The sequence below is a fragment of the Mercenaria mercenaria genome, chromosome 5, assembly GCF_021730395.1.
Source record: "Mercenaria mercenaria strain notata chromosome 5, MADL_Memer_1, whole genome shotgun sequence".
Taxonomy (NCBI): domain Eukaryota; kingdom Metazoa; phylum Mollusca; class Bivalvia; order Venerida; family Veneridae; genus Mercenaria; species Mercenaria mercenaria.
In genome coordinates, this window is record NC_069365.1 from 25,557,422 (window position 1) to 25,576,993 (window position 19,572).

At 37.8% G+C, this 19,572-nt stretch overlaps 1 protein-coding gene across 1 annotated transcript in view; it reads right to left on the reverse strand.

Annotated features, from left to right (window-relative positions):
- The window catches only part of LOC123558259 (NF-X1-type zinc finger protein NFXL1-like), a 43,784-nt gene that overhangs the window by 5,769 nt on the left and 18,443 nt on the right, over nucleotides 1–19,572 (reverse strand). The window contains exons 9-17 of the mRNA XM_053542960.1: nucleotides 19,321–19,435; nucleotides 15,101–15,216; nucleotides 13,034–13,168; nucleotides 12,366–12,456; nucleotides 11,186–11,306; nucleotides 9,085–9,244; nucleotides 7,093–7,206; nucleotides 6,480–6,611; nucleotides 2,618–2,854 (exon numbers count right to left, since the gene is read on the reverse strand). Of these exons, the coding sequence (XP_053398935.1) occupies nucleotides 2,618–2,854; nucleotides 6,480–6,611; nucleotides 7,093–7,206; nucleotides 9,085–9,244; nucleotides 11,186–11,306; nucleotides 12,366–12,456; nucleotides 13,034–13,168; nucleotides 15,101–15,216; nucleotides 19,321–19,435 (1,221 nt within the window). The remainder of the gene's footprint in view (nucleotides 1–2,617; nucleotides 2,855–6,479; nucleotides 6,612–7,092; nucleotides 7,207–9,084; nucleotides 9,245–11,185; nucleotides 11,307–12,365; nucleotides 12,457–13,033; nucleotides 13,169–15,100; nucleotides 15,217–19,320; nucleotides 19,436–19,572) is intronic.

Here is a 19,572-nt window from a genome sequence, read left to right on the forward strand (position 1 = left end):
CGTGACCCTGTTTTGAATTTTACCTAGATATCATCAAGGTGAACATTCTCACTAATTTTCATGAAGATCTCATGAAAAATATGGCCTCTAGAGAGGTCACAAGGTTTTTCTATTTCTATACCTACTGGCCTAGTTTTTGACCGCACGTGACCCAGTTTCGAAACTGACCTAGATATCATCAAGGTGAACATTCAGATCAATTTTCATGAAGATCCATTCAAAAATATGGCCTCTAGAGAGGTCAAAAGATTTTAATAATTTTAGACCTACTGACCTAGTTTCTGACCGTTGTTGACCCAGTTTCAAATTTGATCTAGATATCATCAAGATGAACATTCAGACCAACTTTCATACAGATCCCATGAAAAGTATGGCCTCTAGAGAGGTCACAAGGTTTTTTTATTTGACCTACTGACCTAGTTCTTTAAGGCACGTGACCCAGTTTCAAACTTGACCTAGATATCATTCAGACCAACTTTCATACAGATCCCATGAAAAATATGGCCTCTAGAGAGGTCACAAGGTTTTTCTATTATTTGACCTACTGACCTAGTTTTTGAAGGCACATGACCTAGTTTCGAACTTGACCTAGATATCATCAAGGTGAACGTTCTGACCAATTTTCATGAAGATCTTGTGAAATATATGGCCTCTAGAGAGGTCACAAGGTTTTTCTATTTTTAGACCTACTGACCTAGTTTTTGACTGCACGTGACCCAGTTTCGAACTTGACCTAGATATCATCAAGCTGAACATTCTGACCAATTTTCATGAAGATCTTGTGAAATATATGGCCTCTAGAGAAGTCACAAGGTTTTTCTATTTTTAGACCTACTGACCTAGTTTTTGATGGCACATGACCCAGTTTCGAACTTGACCTAGATATCATCAAGCTGAACATTCTGACCAACTTTCATAAAGATCCCATGAAAAATGTGACCTCTAGAGTGGTCACAAGCAAAAGTTTACGGACAGACGCACGCACGGACGGACACCGCGCGATCACAAAAGCTCACCTTGTCACTTTGTGACAGGTGAGCTAAAAAGGGCCACAATTTTGATAAAATTCATTATGCTTCTTGGACTATATGGTCATCAAATGATGATTAACATGTGTTCAAAGTTTCAAAGCTGTTGCTCTTCTTACTTTTGAGAAAAGGTGGACCTGAAGCAGTTTAACTGACAATCAAATGAAGGCAATACAGCGTAGATTTTTAAAAAAAAAATTGGACAAACTAAAAAGCAACGATTGTCTGCTAGGTGGAACATTACCTCTCCCTAAAATCTTTACAAGTTTGTGTACTTTTCATTATATTTAAGCAGAATCAGAAAGTACATAAACCTTTGAATTTTTAAAAAGGTCTTTTAATTCTCTAACCTGATAAAGCAAAGCTGATTATAGTATATTACTCAAAGATAAAAGTTACTACTAAAAGTACAATGACTTGATATCAAAGTTTGACCCAATGTGACCCCCTGTACCCAAATGTTTTAAGTGCATTTTGCACAGAATAACCCACTTCAGGGAACTGTCTCCAAGACTTCATATGTCTTAAATTTAATTGTATGCCCTTACAAGTACACCGACACTAACCCATTTGCCATACAAAAAGGCCATAAAACTTGAACACATTTTTTGTTAAATCTGTAAAAGGTTAGTAGTCTGTTAGGACAGTATAGGGGGGCAGCCCCCAACTTTAAGCATTGGTAAAAAAACTGGAGATAGGTTTATAAGTCATTTTATTCTTTTTCTGTATATAGATCTTACTGTAGATCTGAGCTCTGAAATCAGTTTTGTGTCAATTGTTTCGAGATTTCAAACACCTTTCCAGGAATTTTTATAGTTTCAAAATATACCTGTAGTAAAAGTGATACAAACCTATGATTATTTTAGTAAATAAAATTTCATACATTGTTATAGGCCATCTTAATACGACAGTTTCACATTAATCACATAAACAAATTGAACACATTGGTTTCAGCCTAAAGTTTTATGACTTCATTGTATAAGAGGGGAAAAATAACACATAGATTGTAGTTGAACATCAGTACTTTAAAGACCTCACTGAATAAAAACATCTTTCATTGGATATTAGTTGTCTTATAGTTATTTGCATTTGTGTAAAACTTAAAGCTCTACAAAAAGTTTGTTCTCAACAAAAGTCATGTCAAACAAGAATGACTGGGATAATTATGTATTAAGGAAATAATTATGCTTCCTGCAAACTGCATTTCCTTTCAATACCCTCAATCACTGCATGAAATATCAATTCCTCTAAAAGTTAATTTATTTGTTTTGTTGGGTTTAACATTGTACCAGCACAATTATAGGTCATATGGCGAATTTCCTGCTTTGATGGTGGAGGAAAACCCCAGGTGCCCGTGCATTATAGTTAAAACCTGAAGAAGGAAGTGTCCAGACAAGGGAATAAAGGCAAACAATGTGATTACTATTAGGGTTCTGCCAGTCCCTAAAAAAGGAATTAAATATACCTTGATTGCATTATGAATGTTTTACCTTAAGATCTTTGAAAACAAAGAATCAAATATTAATCTCAAAAGTAGTTAATTTAGTCTTTCAGTCAAAATTAAAGTATCATTTTGCCGAAATACTTACCAATTTAGGACAAGGTCCGTTGCAAGATTTCAGCACATTTTTCTGCTGTTCATCACTGTTCACCCACTTGTTACACTCTACATATTGTACGGTGGCCTGACAGTGACATCTCATACGGAACATCTGTTGACAAGGAGGACATGGTCCTGAGTGGCAGGGCAGGGTACACTCATGTGAACAACCTTCAGGACGATCAAACTGGCATGGCAGCTCACACTCCTCACAGTTTTTACCTGCCTGTTGAAAATTCAAGTATTCATAAAAAAATGTTTCTATGAAATTGACCAGTATGTATTCCTCAAATGACCTGGTTTGTTGGAATATTCATTTGTTGATGATCCATAACCGTTCCAAGATCCCAACAAAAGGAAGTTCCCATATAACAGGTATATATAATGGTACATTACAGAATGAATAGAATTAGGTTCCAACATACCAGGTATATTAAGGGTATATATTATATATTGTAGTTTTGTTTCAGGTTCAACAAAAATATTTAATGATGTCAGAAGCTGACATTTACCTATACTGTGAAATCATTAATATGTGTGGGGGGACTAAAACCAGTATTCATGGATTTCCCTGTTTTGCCAATCCATAAAATAAAATCCCAACCAACAGCTATAATTCCTATTCATTTTATTAAATCGAGGAATTGACATCCCTAAGCAACAGCCACACTGGTAAAATCAACAAAATTTCATTGCACAAAAGAAAATAATTTTACAGTATAGCAGAAAAGAAAATTATCCAAAATAGATAAGATGCGCTGTAGTGTTAGACTTTACTTTTAAACCTAGTCTACAGTCATCACTAAATGCGACTCTTTATTACCCGAATCAAAGTTCAATGCACAAGCTCCATTGGTTTCATAGCTATCAACAATTTTGTTACATTTGTTATGTAAAAAGCTGGGAATTATTTCATCAAAATAAAATGCAGAGTTATAGAACTTTAAACTTGTATTATAATCTTGAAGGTTTGTGTTAGGTTTCAATCAAATGTACGTCATTGAACAGATTTTAGAAACACTGAAGGAAATGTCAATTTTTGGAAATTTTCAAAGTGAAAAAAAGGTAATAATATTGTCATAAAGAAATCAGAGTTATCAACCTGTTAAATGAACTTGACTTATGATTCTTACAAGCTATTCATCTTCACTGATTGTACCGGTTCCAGAGATGTTAAAAAAATCAATTTTGCTACATTTTCTTTATGAAGAATAACAGTACTTTTGGAAAAAACAAGAGCTGTCTCCGTAGGATGACACATGCCCCCGATGGCACTTTGAATGAATAGTTATGGCCGATGTTAGAGTTTAGGACCTTTGACCTACGGAGCTGGGTCTTGCGCGCGACACATCGTCTTACTGTGTCACACATTCATGCATAGTTATTTTAAAATCCATGCATGAATGACAAAGATATGGACCGGACATGCCCATCAATGCACTATCATGAAAAATGATCTTTAACGTCTAAGTGTGACCTTGGCCTTTGAGCTACGGACCTGGGTCTTTGTGTGACACGTCGTCTTATTGTGGTACACATTCATGCCAAGTTATTTGAAAATCCATCCATCGATGACAAAGATATGGACTGGACACGCCCATCAATGCACTATCCTTTAACGTCTAAGTGTGACCTTGACCTTTGAGCTACGGACCTAGGTCTTGCGCACTGCACGTTGTCTTACTGTGGTACACATTCATGTCAAGTTATTTGAAAATCCATCCATCGATGACAAAGATATGGACCGCACACGCCCATCAATGCACTATCCTTTAACGTCTAAGTGTGACCTTGACCTTTGAGCTACGGACCTGGGTCTTGCGCACTGCACGTTGTCTTACTGTGGTACACATTCATGCCAAGTTATTTGAAAATCCATCCATCGATGACAAAGATATGGACTGGACACGAAAATTGCGGACAGACCGACAGACTGACAGACTGACAGACCGACAGACAGACAGACGGTTCAAAAACTATATGCCTCCCTTCGGGGGCATAAAAAGCCAGAGTTATGGAACATGATAGGTATATCTAAATGATGATTTCAAATGTCTGTGTAAAACAAGTGAATGAAGTATTGCCATGCAATACAAAGTCCCCTACTGGAAGGCACCTAATTTTCTCTACTGCAGTATAGCATATGAACTGATATCTGTCAATGATGTACAAACAATATTGTACTATATATACAGTATGCTATAAACAAAAGACTTGGATTAAAATTTGCATATATAAAACCCTATAGCATTTATATAGTTTTTAGTTTTAGTTTTTATATAGCATTTTTGGCCGATTATCAAAACGGTAACATTATTTATAGTAAAAAAAAAAATCCATATAAGTCCACACAAAACTCTTTACCAGGTAGAGATAGGTCAAAATACACCTAAAAATTGGATGTAACATGCATGTTGTACCACAGAAAACTGGTCTCGATTTTTCCCTACGGCCTGTAATAAGTAAGTTACAATATAAGCTATTAATAGTAATAACAAAGGGAAATAACTCTAAAAACCAGGAGTGCCTCATGGTGGTGAACATTTGTGCCAAGTTACATCAAAATCCCTCCATGCATAAAGAAGAAATGCAGCGGACAAAGTCATTCTTGAATTTGGCATTTGACCTTTAAGTGTGACCTTGACCTTAGACTTAGGGACCTGGTTCTTGCGCAGAACAATCTGTTTCATGATTGTGAACATTTATGCCAAGTTACATCAAAATCCCTCCATGCATATAGAAGAAGTGTTCCAGAAAAAGTCATTCTTGTATCTGACCTTTGGCATCCGTGTGACCTTGACCTTACACCTAGGGACTAAGTTCTTGTGCATGACACTCCCTCTCATAGTGGTGAACATTTGTGCCAAGTAATATTCAAATCCTGTTTTGCATGACAAAGTTATACACCGGACAGGAAAAATGTCCCATTAACCTTTGATCTCCAAGTGTGACCTTGACCTTTAAGCTAGGGTTCTGGGTGTTGCGCATGACACAGCATTTCATCATGGGGAACATTTATGCCAAGTAATATTAAAATACCTTGATGGATGTCCGAGTTCTGGACCGGCTGGAAGAAAGCTCTGTTGACATTTGACCTCAAATTGTGACCATGACCTTTCAACTAGGGGTCCGGGTTTTGCACAAGACACATCGTCTCATCATGGGGAACATCTGTGCCAAGTAATATTGAAATCCCTTAATGGATGACAGAGTTATGGACTGCACAGGAAACAGACCCTGTTCATGCCACGTTAACATTTGACTGCCAAGTGTGACCTTGACCTTTGAGGCAGGAGTCTGAAAGTTGTGCAGGACACATCGTCTTATTATGAGGTACATTTGTGCCAAGTAATATTAAAATCCCTTCATGGATGGCAGAGTTATGGACCGGACAGGAAAAAATCCCTGTTGACCTTTGACCTCAAATTGTGACCTTGACCTTTAAGCTAGGGGTCCGGGTTTTGCGCATGACACGTCGTCTCATCATGGGGAACATTTGTGCCAAGTAATATTAAAATCCCTTGATGGATGTCAGAGTTATGAACCGGACACGAAATTGCAGACGGACAGAAGGACGGACAGAAAGACGGACGGAAAAGCGCATTCCTATAGTCCCCGAAACTGGTTTTCAACCAGTAGGGGACTAATAACTAGTAGTGATTGGGCTATTTGTAGCCTGTCCTTGATATATCAATTCTAAAAGAGGGTTTAAGATCTGATAGATGCATTATATAAACATGTTTTTCTTTGGAATTCTTTTAACACAGCAAATACAAAAGTTCCCTTCAAAAACTAGACAAATAAATTTAAATGAAGGAAAAATTCACTTTTAGAGTATCTTCGGCACTCACCTTTAGATTGCCTTCAGCACCCTCCACTGTATGACACATCAGTGTACATGTATGATTACCACAGGCAAGTTGGCGGCCACACTGCCTTCCACACTGGTATGGCTGAACAACTGAACAAGCAAACTGGCCTATCTGAAATGGTAAAGTTCAGTTAAATGCTACGTGAAATAAGTCAACAAGTTGAAAAACCTTGAGGAGATACAAATGTATGTATTTTTTTCAAATCCAGACACTCACAAATAGTTATAAGAAGACATTATTCAGGTTTTGAATTCAGCCCTAACCATATGCTACTGTGCACCTGAAGTAATTTCCAGAACGATACATTTAGAGTTTTAGGTTTGCAAAAAACAAAGATGGAAAGTAGCCATTATACTATAGCATTGTGCATGATGTGAAATCATAAATACTTAATGTGGGAATAACTTTCATGGATTATGTAGTTGCATCAAATACACTTAAATATCAAACAAAATGGAAGTTCCAGTTCATTCTACCTGCAAAAGGTGCATATTTACAAATTCATATCCCCATGAAATAGCTGTTTTAGCCAAAATCATTAAATTTCATTTCCATAAAATGAAATAATTTTATAGCAAATTTCTAATCTTACCTCATGTTTACCATAACATTGCATAGGCATGGGTACCATACAGGGTGGGCATGGTTTGCTGATTACATTTTCAATAATTCTTGGGCCGCCTTCCCACGGACCTGCTCTAGGTGTCTGAAATATCAAATAAAACTGAAGTTTTATCAAAAACCGTTGACAATCTGTCTTGGACCTGCCCTAGGTGACTCCAGTTATATCATAATATCAAACTTTTACTCTTAAATCTGGAAGCTTACAGTTTACAACAAGAAGCTGCGTTCAATAAATGCTTGATGCCCCCCCGGTGGCATCCGTCGATACAAAGCAACCGCAGTCCAAAACGAGGTCAAGGTCAAACTGAGGTCAGGTGATGTCTGAAGATGAGGAATGGTCACAGGTTACATCTGCATTAGTATCAAGTCATTCTAGTAAGGGGTACTGATGCTACACGAAACGGTCCCATTTGGTTAACCAAGAGATGGCCCATACAAAGCAACCGAAGTCCAAAACGAGGTCAAGGTCAAGGTCAAACTGAGGTCAGGCAGAGCTCCAGATAAGCTGCGTATTTGCGTATTTACGCAATTAAAATTGCAGAAAACCCAACTGAATTCATACAGTGTGCGTACTGAAACGCAATTAAAATTCCTAATACCCAATTCGTAAAAAATAGCTTGCGTATCGCATTTTCCTTATAACTAGAACGGGTACGAGACTTTAACACTAGATTTGACTGACTGGTTATACGTTACTGCAGAACAGGTTGCAATTATCGGAAAAATAACAGGACCATTCAGTCGGCTGATCGGTGTTATTTGGACGCTTTGTAAACAATTTTACGCCGATAAAATGTAAAGAGGTTGCAGGAAAAAACATTGTTGCAGCACAAACAAACAAATTAGTGGGATATTTTGCTGTTCAACAATGACAGTTATCTGTTTGTGACGATGTAGTGTCACCAATACTGGATGACATCTTTTGGGAGAATGCATATTGCGGTGACCACATCGATATTTTGGATGAACTGATCTCAGACTGCATTAAAAGTGAAAAAGAAAACAACAGTATGAAACATTCATTACAATTTTAAATACATTTTTGTATTAAACATTGAAGGGCGCCATTAAAATACTTAGTCAGTCCTGTTTAATGATATATACCATGTATACTGTAAGCAAAAAAATACTCAATTGTTAGTGCGAGATTGGTAAAATACCCAATTGGTTTTAGCAAATACCCAATTACTTCTGAAAAGGCTGGGTAATGATATTATTTTTACCCAATTCAAATTTCCAATACCCAATTCAGACAAAAAGTGATGGGTAAATACCCAATTGCACCAAAAGCTTATCTGGAGCTCTGGGTCAGGTGATGTCTGAAGATGAGGAATGGTCACAGGTTACATCTGCATTAGTATCAAGTCATTCTAGTGAGGGGTATTGATGCTAGACGAAAAGGTCTCATTTGGTTAACCTCGTATGAATGGATGGACTGACAAACTGACAAATAAAGGATAAAATGCTCAATTTGATTAAGGTGAGGGTATTTGGTCTGAATTCCATTTTTGATAGCTGTATCTCACAATGCAGGGCACAGAACATGTGCTGATTGGTGTCAGACACTGCTCTTCTTAGGTTGTATAGTACATGGCAGAACAATACATCAGCACCAATAAAGCAGTTTCAGACATCAGGGTACTTATCTCTGTCAGTAAATCAAACTTTTACTGCTGTAGGCACTACTGTTGACAGCATAGTTATATTATACATGAAACAGAGATATGCATTCTGTTAGGACATAGGTAAGTCAGCTGTAAGGACAGAGATGATTAATCTGTTTGGACAGATATGTAATACATGTATGTTAGGACAAAACAGATAATTGTTTAGGAAAGAGGTAAGTAATTTTTCAGGACAGAAATAAGTAATCTGTTAGGACAGGGGAAAGTAGTCTGTTATGACAGAGGTAAATAATCTGTTTAGTGGTTTAAGACAATAATGTTGACAGAGTACTTACATTATCCTTGAACCTGACTTTGACAGCTGTATGACACATAACAGGACAGAAATGTGAACATCTTTCAAGTGGTTTCAGACACTGTTGTCGACAGGGTGGGCACTCCCCAAAGTGACATCTATGTGGAATCCTTGATGGATGATGGCAATCAGGTGGGCGTCTATAAACAAACAATCAGTCTTAAATGCTTACCAGACATTTCTTCATTAATTTACCAATTAAAGATATCTTTGAGATAACTAGAGTTGTCACATGAGTGACGAATTATACCCCACAATACAGCCTTGTCACAGAACTAAGCCAATTTTAAAGCTGAACTTACTTGACCTTTGACCTACTGACCTCAAAATCAAAACAGGTCATCTGCTGGTCATGACCAACCTCCCTATGAAGCTTCATGATTCTAGGCCCAAACGTTCTCAAGTTATCATCTGGAAACTGTTTAACTGTTTCATGTCATTGTGATCTTGACCTTTGACCTACTAACTTCAAAGTCGAACTTGACTTGTATTTTATCATGTTACATCCGTGTACAAAAAATTGTGATCCTAGACCCAAGAGTTCTCAAGTTATCATCCGGAAACCATTTAACTGTTTTGTATTATTGTGACCTTGACCTTTGACCTACTAGCCTGAAAGTCGAACATGACCTGTATTCAGTCATGTTACACCTGTGTACAAAATTTTATGATCCTAGGTCCAAGCGTTCTTCATTTATCATCTGGAAACCATTTAACTGCTCAGCGTCACTGTGACCTTGACCTCTGACCTACTGACCTCAAAGCAGAACTTGACCTGTATTTTTGATAATGTTACACCTGTGTACTAAAATTTATGATCAAACGTTCTTTTGGTTTATCATCCTGAAATCATATAACTGTTCCGAGTCACCGTGACCTTGACCTATGACCTACAGACCTCAGTCGATTTTGACCTGTATTTTATGATGTTACACCTGCTTACCAAAAATAATTTAAATCGGTCAAACCTTTCATGAGTTATCATCCGGAAACCGTTTTACTTTTCAGGGTCACTGTGACCTTGACCTTTGTCCTACTGACCCCAAATTCGAACTGGACCTGTATTTTCTGATGTTGCACCTTTGTACCAAAAATTATTTAAATTGGTCAAGCCTTTCAAGAGTTATCGTCCGGAAACCATGAAAACCAACGGACCAACAGACAAGCTCACTCCTATATACCCCCCAAACTTCGTTTTGTGGGGGTATAATAATAATTTCTCTTCACTGTAATTCTAAGTAACAGGAGGCCATGATGTTCCCAAGTCACACACCTGATCTTCACTACTTTACCTTGAATATATGTCTTGATGACCTAGTTTCAAACTTCCCCTATATTTCATAAAGGCAAACATTCTCAAAAACTTTAATATAGTTCAGGAAGAAAATATGGCCTCTGATATGTTAACTTAACTAGCCTTCACCTATCATTTGACCTAATGACCTGATTTTTGTCCATGGACAACCCAGTTTGCAACTAAGCCTATAATTAAATAAAGACAGCTTTTCCACTATTTTACCTAGTGACATACTTTATTACCACTGATAACCCATGCTGTAAACGGACCTAGCCTTATAAACACATTCTGACCAGGTTTCGTAAAGATCAAGTAGAAAGCATCTCCTCTACAGTGTTTTTAAGGTTCTTTTATGACACTATGACACAGTTTTGATCTAAACCTTGACTTCATGATGAAAAACTTCATAACAAGGTTTCATACAGATTAAGCATTAGATATAAATTATCTGCCTGTACTAACTCCTGACCCTGAACATTTTTCCCTTTATTTAATTGAAACATGATGCCATTGTCTGAGGGCATGAAAACACAGTAACCTCTGAATTCGAGAAAAAAACTAAAACCAAAGTCTTGTTTCCTTTCTACTGATATATCCCAGAGAAAACACTTCAACATCACAACCTTCCCCAAAAATGAAATTGCCTCTGATCTAGAATAACACTGGTTAAGAGGAAATTCGCTGTATAATCTTATACATGACAATGTACCTCAGATCACTCTTTGAAAATATCAGCATTTCAAATGATGTCAATTACTGTCAACAGTATATAAAGCATGAGTACCTGCATGGATAGTTACATCTTGGAGGTTTTGTCACTTTCTCTCTCCCACAAGGCACTGTTATTTTAGTTGCTTTACAGTGACAGAATATATCTACTGTTTCTGTACATGGGTAACACCTTCCTGCATGTAGAAATTACAGAAATTATATAAGTATTAAGATAAAAGACCTTTTCTCTCCTACAAAGCACTTGTAGTTTTGTGCCTTTACAATGGCAGAATATGTCTACCCTCTTTGTACATAGGTGACAAGTTCCTTTATGCAGATATAATAGAAATAGATCAAACAGCAAAGGAGACCTCTCTCCCACAAATGTAAAAATATAGTTCTTAACCTTTAGCCTGCTAAATTTCTAAAATGGACTGGTCCATCATTCAATTTGGGCAACACCCCTTCTTATTCAAAGGGGTGTTCATAGAAAATTTACTGACTGAATAGCAAACAGTGCAGACCAAGATCAGCCTGCATGGACATGCAGGCTGATCTTGGTCTGCACTGGTTGCAAAGGCAGAATCATTTGCCGCCAGCAGGCTAAAGGTTAATTCAAAAAGTTTTGTACAAGAACACCAAATTGTTACCCTACAGGTAATTACTTATGTTTCCAGCACTGCTTAAATACACTTTTCTAAGAAAATAGTTCTGTAAAGAAAGTCATTCATTTCATTCTATTCATTCTATTATATCAGGTAACTGTTTTGCAGAGCCTTGTTACAACTTAAACAGCTACTCTTGAGTCTTTGGCACTTACAACCAGTGAAAGATTCTTTATTCTGTCATTACGGTACAGTATCTGCAGACTGTTTGAATAAATTAGGCATTTAGAAGTTTTTGAAGAATAATAAGCATCTGGAAAACATACCTTGCTGTGACTTACAATGCAGAAGTTACCATGAACAGTGCATTTTATCACCCAACTATGTTGAAAAAATGTAAGTTACTTTCTTAGAATAAGCTACTGACAAAACACCAGCACTACTACTTAATCTAAGTTACTTGAATATTACCACCCTACTGAAAATGAATTAAACCCTTAACATAAAGTGCACAACAAATAAAGGTACCAAATATTGGTAAGGGAGACAACTCTTGTTATACTTGGCTACGTACCCTTGAATAAACATGAGGTAAAATACTAATAATTTAGCAATTTAAAACAAAAACTTTTTCTACACATTTCCTACCTCTATGGCACATGCTATTACATTTATGGTTTTTACAGCCTAGTTGTTTATTGCACATCTGTTCACACGGTGGACACTGACCATCACAGCACTGCAAGAAAATGAAAACATTGGCATTACCTTCAATTTGTACAGACAACCTTTGCAATATCCACAAGTTTTGCAATTTATTCTCAAAGAAAATTACCAGTCATCCTTAGTCATTGCCTTGTGATATATTTAAACAAAAGCTCATGAACATCTTATAGTCTGGTGAACAAGTTATTTAAACTGTGAAATAGAAACAATAGCTATGTTCCCTGTCAATGTGGTTCCCTGGAGCAAAGTGCAAATGCTTCAGGAAACTGCAGGGGAAGTTACTCCAGCTGACTGAAAACAATAACCTTGACCACACTTTCTGGGATATCTGCCTCAGCCACTATCAAATTTAGGAAAACTAAAAGGTGTATGTTTTACCAAATCTTTAGCAATCATTTAACAGAATAAAATGTTATCTAATTTATTTTCAATTAATCAATTCCACTATTGCAAGAAATTAATTCATATCAAATTCTGACTTATTTCAAAAGTAACTAAAGGAGAGTTTACCAAATTATGCAGAGAGTCATGGCTTATGTTTTATATAATATTATATACAATCAAAATCATGTTAGAAATTCCTCCCTTACCTTCCGCTTACACTGATGTTTGCCACAGTCTCTCATCTTGCTACACTTGGTTTCACACAAGTAGTCCTTGTAACACGGAACTTCTTTCTCCTTCTGTAACTCACAACGACATTTCTTCACCCGCATCTGACGGCACTGTCAACAACAGAAAGGCAATCTTCCATGAAATAAAACTCAACATCCTGTCTAACTGAATAAATAAATCCTCAACTTGTAAGTGGAACAAGAGCCATCACTTGGCAAGACTTACATAATTGAGTTACTTTTTACAATGTATTACAAATTCAAATTTTAAAACTTTTTTACTGAACAACAATTTTTATACTGCCACTTGGCCTAAATTGATGTCTCTGAACAACAACAGATACACTGCCACATGGTAAAAAGTGATATCTCTGAACAACCATACTTACACTGCCACATGGCAACACTTATATTACACCAGATTTATATAGCACCCTTTTCAAGATTAATACTTTCAAAAGCGCTTTCCATAACACAATCACACTTACACTTATTAGTCTACAACATGGCCCAAAGTGACATCTCTGAACAACAATACTTACACTGCCACATGGCCTAGAGTGACATCTCTAAACAACAATACTTATACTACCATATGGCCCAAAGTGACATCTCTGGACAACAATACTTACACTACCACATGGCCCAAAGTGATATCTCTGAACAACAATACTTACACTACCACATGGCTCAAACTACCACATGGCCCAAAGTGACATCTCTGAACAACAATACTTACACTGCCACATGGCCCAAAGTGACATCTCTGAACAAAAATACACTACCACATGGCCCAAAGTGATATCTCTGAACAACAATACTTACACTGCCACATGGCCTAGAGTGACATCTCTAAACAACAATACTTATACTACCACATGGCCCAAAGTGACATCTCTGAACAACAATACTTACACTACCACATGGCCCAAAGTGACATCTCTGAACAACAATACTTACACTGCCACATGGCCCAAAGTGACATCTCTGAACAACAATACTTACACTGCCACATGGCCCAAAGTGACATCTCTGAACAACAACACTTACACTGCCACATGGCCCAAAGTGACATCTCTGAACAACAACACTTACACTGCCACATGGCCCAAAGTGACATCTCTGAACAACAACACTTACACTGCCACATGGCCCAAAGTGACATCTCTGAACAACAATACTTACACTGCCACATGGCCCAAAGTGACATTTCTGAACAACAATACTTACACTACCACCATTGCCCAGTGTGACATCTCTGAACAACAATACTTACACTATATCACATGGCCCAAAGTGATATCTCTGAAAAACAATACTTACACTACCACATGGCCCAAAGTGATATCTCTGAACAACAATACTTACACTACCACATGGCCCAAAGTGACATCTCCAAACAACAATACTTACACTGCCACATGGCCCAAAGTGACATCTCCGAACAACAATACTTACACTGCCACATGGCCCAACGTGACATCTCTGAACAAAAATACTTACACTACCACATGGCCCAACGTGACATCTCTGAACAACAATACTTACACTACCACATGGCCCAAAGTGACATCTCTGAACAACAATACTTACACTACCACATGGCCCAAAGTGATACCTCTGAAAAACAATACTTATACTACCACATGGCCCAAAGTGATATCTCTGAACAACAATACTTACACTGCGACATGGCCCAAAGTGATATCTCCGAACAACAATACTTACACTACCACATGGCCCAAAGTGATATCTCCGAACAACAATACTTACACTGCGACATGGCCCAAAGTGATATCTCCGAACAACAATACTTACACTACCACATGGCCCAAAGTGATATCTCTGAACAACAATACTTACACTGCGACATGGCCCAAAGTGATATCTCCGAACAACAATACTTACACTACCACATGGCCCAAAGTGATATCTCCGAACAACAATACTTACACTGCGACATGGCCCAAAGTGATATCTCCAAACAACAATATTTACACTACCACATGGCCCAAAGTGATATCTCTGAACAACAATACTTACACTGCCACATGGCCCAAAGTGACATCTCTGAACACATTCATGTAGTTCACACTCCAGTAGTTTACCGCAGGTGTCACCACATGTTGGAATGTCTTCAGTACATGGCAAATCATATGCTGAAAAACCAAAAGTATAAATATGTCATTTATATATATCAAAGTATGTCTGATGTTTTCAATTCAAATGGACAACACTGAAAACAATAATTGTCAAATCCAAATACATCTTGTAAAGTGTTTATATCTTTATATTAAGATAGGCCACAATATTTAATCTCATGCCAAACACTGGCAAACAGTACTAAGAACTAGAAAATGCTTTTGTAAAAAAGCGCATGTCTCCCCCAAATGCAAAGTCCTATAGGCAAGCAGTCAATAGGGGTCAGGAGCGAAAGTCAAAGAGACACTGATGGTTGGCTGCAATAGGGATCATCTACTTGGCATGTCCAGTCATCCCGCTAAATTTCAACACTCGTGGCCTAGTGGTTCTCAAGTCACTGTTCAGGCTCCTGTGACCCTGACCTTTGATCAAGTGACCTAAAAATAAATAGGGGTCATGTACTTTGCATGTCCAATCATCCTATTAAGTTTCAACATTGTAGGTCAAGTGGTTCTCAACTTATTTCCAAAAAATGATTTTACATGAACAGGCCACTGTGACCTTGACCTTTAATAGACTGACCCCAAAATCAATAGGGGTCATCTACTCTGCATGTTCAATCATCCTATGAAGTTTCAACATTCTAGGTCAAGTGGTTCTCAAGTTATTGATCAGAACTGGTTATCAATGTTCAGGCCCCTGTGACCTTGACCTTTAACGGAGTGACCCCAAAAACAATAAGGGTCATTTACTCTGCATGAACAATCATCCTATGAAGTTTCAACATTCTGGGTCGAGAGGTTCTCAAGTTATTGATTGGAAATGGTTTTCCATGTTCAGGCCCTTGTGGCTTTGACCTTTAACAGAGTGACCCTAAAATCGTTAGGGTTCATCTACTCTGCATGACCAATCATCCTACGAAGTTTCATCATTCTGGGTCAAGTGGTTCTCAAGTTACTGACCAGAAATGGTTTTCAATGTGCGGGCCCCTGTGACCTTGACCTTTCACAGAGTGACCCCAAAATTGTTAGGGGTCATCTACTCTTTATGACCAATCATGCTATTAAGTTTCAACATTCTGGGTCAAGTGGTTCTCAAGTTGCTGACCGGAAATGGTTTTCAATGTTCAGGCCCCTGTGACCTTGACCTTTAATGGAGTGACCCCAAAATCGATAGGGGTCATCTACTTTGCATTTACAATCATCCTATGAAGTTTCAACATTCTGGGTCAAGTGGTTCTCTAGTTATTGATCAGAAATGGTTTTCAATGTTCAGGCCCCTGTGACCTTGACCTTTGAAGGAGTGATCCCATAATCAATAAGGGAAAATCGTAAGGGGTCATCTACTCTTTATGACCAATCATCCTATTAAGTTTCAACATTCTGGGTCAAGTGGTTCTCAAGTTACTGACCGGAAATGGTTTTCAATGTTCAGGCCCCTGTGACCTTGACCTTTAATGGAGTGACCCCAAAATCGATAGGGGTCATCTACTTTGCATGTACAATCATCCTATCAAGTTTCAACATTCTGGGTCAAGTGGCTCTCTAGATATTGATCGGAAATGGTTTTCAATGTTCAGGCCCCTGTGACCTTGACCTTTAACGGAGTGACCCCAAAAACAATAAGGGTCGACTACTCTTTATGACCAATCATCCTATCAAGTTTCAACATTCTGGGTCAAGTGGTTCTCTAGTTATTGATTGGAAATGGTTTTCAATGTTCAGGCCCCTGTGACCTTGACCTTTGACGGAGTGACCCCAAAATCAATAGGGTCATCTACTCTTCATGACCAATCATCCTATGAAGTTTCAACATTCTGGGTCAAGTGGTTCTCTAGTTATTGATCGGAAATGGTTTTCAATGTTCAGGCCCCTGTGACCTTGACCTTTGACGGAGTGACCCCAAAATCAATAGGGTCATCTACTCTTCATGACCAATCATCCTATGAAGTTTCAACATTCTGGGTCAAGTGGTTCTCTAGTTATTGATCGGAAATGGTTTTCAATGTTCAGGCCCCTGTGACCTTGACCTTTGACGGAGTGACCCCAAAATCAATAGGGGTCATCTACTCTTCATGACCAATCATCCTATGAAGTTTCAACATTCTGGGTCAAGTGGTTCTCTAGTTATTGATCGGAAATGGTTTTCAATGTTCAGGCCCCTGTGACCTTGACCTTTGACGGAGTGACCCCAAAAACAATAGGGGTCGTCTACTCCAGCAGCCCTACAATCCTATGAAGTTTGAAGGTTCTAGGTCAAATGGTTCTCCAGTTATTGCTCGGAAATGAAGTGTGACGTACGGACGGACGGACGGACGGACGGACGGACAGGGCAAAAACAATATGTCTCCTGGGGGAGACATAATTATGTCATACAAGACTTTTTACAGCGAATTTATTAGCTTCAGTGCTTAGTAATACATAATTTACCCCTTACCAAATCAACTCTGTTCAGCAGGGAACTGAAACAAGTTTTTTTGCCAAGCAGTATGACACTATAAAGGGATACACATTTTTTCAACAGAATAATTTTGATAGCAAATTAACAAAAATTAAAAATTTGACAGCTAAAATTCAGAGTTCTGAACTCTAACATTGGTCAAGTGATAAAGCAAAGCATTCTGCAGGAAAATGTAAACACACAGGTCATAATGTCCAGTAACCAGGCACTAGTGGTACTCACCAGCTGGTTATGACACTGGCAACTTTATCTCTCTGATAATCTTACAGTTCCAGTTATTCCAGACTGTAGATGGATTGTTCATAAATGCAACAATCATTTTATATGATTATTATTGCATTTCATCTGTTTAAAGTAAAAATGGGATGAAAAACACTACTCTGATAATAACATTTTTTGTATCTATATGGTAATTATTTCAATACTTTTACTGTACTTTCTACTTGCATTCATTTGTCGCATTTTTTACACACTTTTATCTGCTAAACCAAAGTCTTTTCAATATTTGATAAAGATTAACTAAATATGTAACAATCCTCAATTATGTCTCTTTTATATCTCAATACTTCAAGCAAAGGGCTCCCTTGCCCTTATAACCTGCATAAATATTCCAGTAATGATTAGTAAAAAGAGCTTCTATAAAGATTAAAACAAGGCAATCTGAAAGACAGCTATATCTCCTGCCACTATTATGGATAGTGAAAGGGCTGATGTATGGAAGCAATGACATTGTTAAGTATATTTTATAGTCCATGTATGACAGATATACAGAGCGGACACAAAATGGAAGAATCAAACCTTTGACCTTGAGTTGTGACCTTGAACCGACATGGCCGACTCATGAGTTCTGCACATTGTCTTGATGAGGTGATCATTTGACCCAAGTTTCATGAAAATCCTTCAAGGGGTTTAGGAGATACAGAGTGGACACAAAATGGAAGGCTCAAACCTTTGACCTTGAGTTGTGACCTTGACCTTGAGCCGACAGGGCTGGCTCATGAGTTCTGCACATCCTCTTGATGAGGTGACCATTTGACCAGAGTGTCATGAAAATACTTCAAAGGGTTTTAGGAGATACAGAGAGGACACTAAATGGAAGGCTTAAACCTTTGACCTTGAGTTGTGACCTTGATCTTGAGCCGACATGGCTGACTCAAGAGTTCCGCACATCATTTTGATGAGGTGATCACTGACCCATGTTTCATGAAAATCCTTCATGGGGTTTAAGTTATATGGAGCAGACACAATTGTTACGGACGGACAGATGGACGGACGGACGGACAGAGACCATTCTTATAACCCCCAACCACTCGTGGGGGGGGATTAATTAACACACTTGATGCATAAATATTCCATTTTTCTTCAATCAAAAGCATAGTTCTTGCAGTAAATATAATTATATTCTAACCTCCCCATGTGTAACTGATCAACAGGGAGTTACTGCAGGGATCAAATACTCTACTATGTATCTTTTCAGAGCCAGTCAGCTGAATCAACTGGATGGAACAAACTGAGCTTTTCTTGATCTGCCTCATGTACACTTATCTTGAAGCTCCACATAACATGTTGTTGTAGGTCATACATCAGACTGGCCTTGAAGTATAACATATTATTGACCAGACCAGAATGAGGTATGAGCACCCATCAAATGCTTTACTTACTTGTTTTACCACATGGACATTTTCTCTCGCCACCTCTTGGGCATTCCCCACAGTTACCACGGTGACAGATAATCTCACAAAGATGGTTACCACATGATAATCTCTTGTTACATGGCTGAAATGCATAACATGTTATATAGTTTTTTTATTATAAAACATGTATATTTACAATCAACTACGTTTCAATACAATTCTTCAAAAATTTACCAGGTTTCCTTGGCACATTTTACTTCAGGTATGTGTACCTATCAA